At 60.5% G+C, this 1,142-nt stretch overlaps 1 protein-coding gene across 1 annotated transcript in view; it reads right to left on the reverse strand.

The window, feature by feature from the left end:
• EMH_0017220 (uncharacterized protein) overlaps window positions 1-1,142 on the reverse strand; it is a gene marked incomplete at both ends in the record, with an annotated part of 10,949 nt that overhangs the window by 6,396 nt on the left and 3,411 nt on the right. The window contains one exon of the mRNA XM_013500844.1: window positions 1-1,117. Within this exon, the coding sequence (XP_013356298.1) occupies window positions 1-1,117 (1,117 nt within the window). The remainder of the gene's footprint in view (window positions 1,118-1,142) is intronic.

Below are 1,142 nucleotides of genomic sequence, written 5' to 3' on the forward strand. Positions count from 1 at the left end.
GAACAGCAGCAGCAGCAGCAGCAGCAGCAGCAGCAGCAGCAGGTGCAGCAGCAGGAGTGATACCAGGAGTAGCACTGCTCTGCAGTTCTCCCTCTGTTTCGTTTTCTTCTTCAGTTGTTGCTGCAGATTCATCTGCTGCTGCTGCTGCTGCTGCTGCAGCAGCAGCAGCAGCAGCAGCAGCAGCAAATACCCCTGAGGGAGCTTCAACGCCCAGAGCATCGTTTATCTGCAGCGCCAGCAGACGGCTCCTGCATCTCCACTCTTCCTGCATCCTGCTGCTGCTGCTGCTGCTGTTGCTGCTGCTGCTGCTGCTGCTCTTGTTGCTGCTGCTGTGGGACGTAGTGCTGCTGGTGTTGCTGCCCTGAGTTTTTCTGCTGCTGCTGTTGCTGCTGCTGCTGTTGCTGCTGCTGCTGTTGCTGCTGCTGCTGCTGGTGTCTCCTTTGTCCCCTGTAGAGAGTTCTAGCGGAGGTAAACATGCAAAGTTGCTTTTGCTGCTGGTGCTGCCGCTGCTGCTGCTGTTGCTGCTGCTGCTGTTGCTGCTGCTGTTCAAGCAGGCAGTAGCAGCAGCAGCATCGTTGGCAGCTGCAGAATCAGCACCACCGGCAGCAGCCGGTGCAGCAGCACCAGGTGCTGCAGCAGCAGCATCAGGTGCAGCAGCAGCCGCAGCAGGTGCAGCAGCAGCAGGTATTTCACAGCTGCTGCTGCTCTGAGTCTCTTGCGGTGTCTCCTCTGTCTCCTCCTCCTTGGGGGCCCCCAAGTGTACCCTTTGGCGGCTATGCAGAGCGGGGGGGCCCCCGAGGGGCCCCATAGATAACAAGTTGCTGCTGCTATACACAGCGCCTGTGCGGGGGGCCCCCAGGGTACCTCTCCCCTCAGAGGGGGGGCCCCCAGGGGGCCCCCAGGAGGGGCCCCCCTGGGGGTTTGTTATAACTCCTTGGGGGGCCCCTGCGCGGCGGAAGGCCCCCGGTACCCTTTCAGACTCACGCTCAGCTGCAGCAGCAGCTGCAGCAGCAGCAGGTGCAGCAGCAGCAGCAGCAGAAGCAGCAGCAGGAGGGTTTGTTTCTTTGAAAGAGGAGACAGAGGGGTATGACTGTCTCCGTGGCTCTCCTTGGGGGCCCTAAACAAAAAGAAACAAACAGCAA

The sequence above is a fragment of the Eimeria mitis genome, genomic scaffold (genome assembly GCF_000499745.2).
Source record: "Eimeria mitis Houghton genomic scaffold, Emh_scaff594, whole genome shotgun sequence".
NCBI classification, from domain to species: Eukaryota; Apicomplexa; class Conoidasida; order Eucoccidiorida; family Eimeriidae; genus Eimeria; species Eimeria mitis.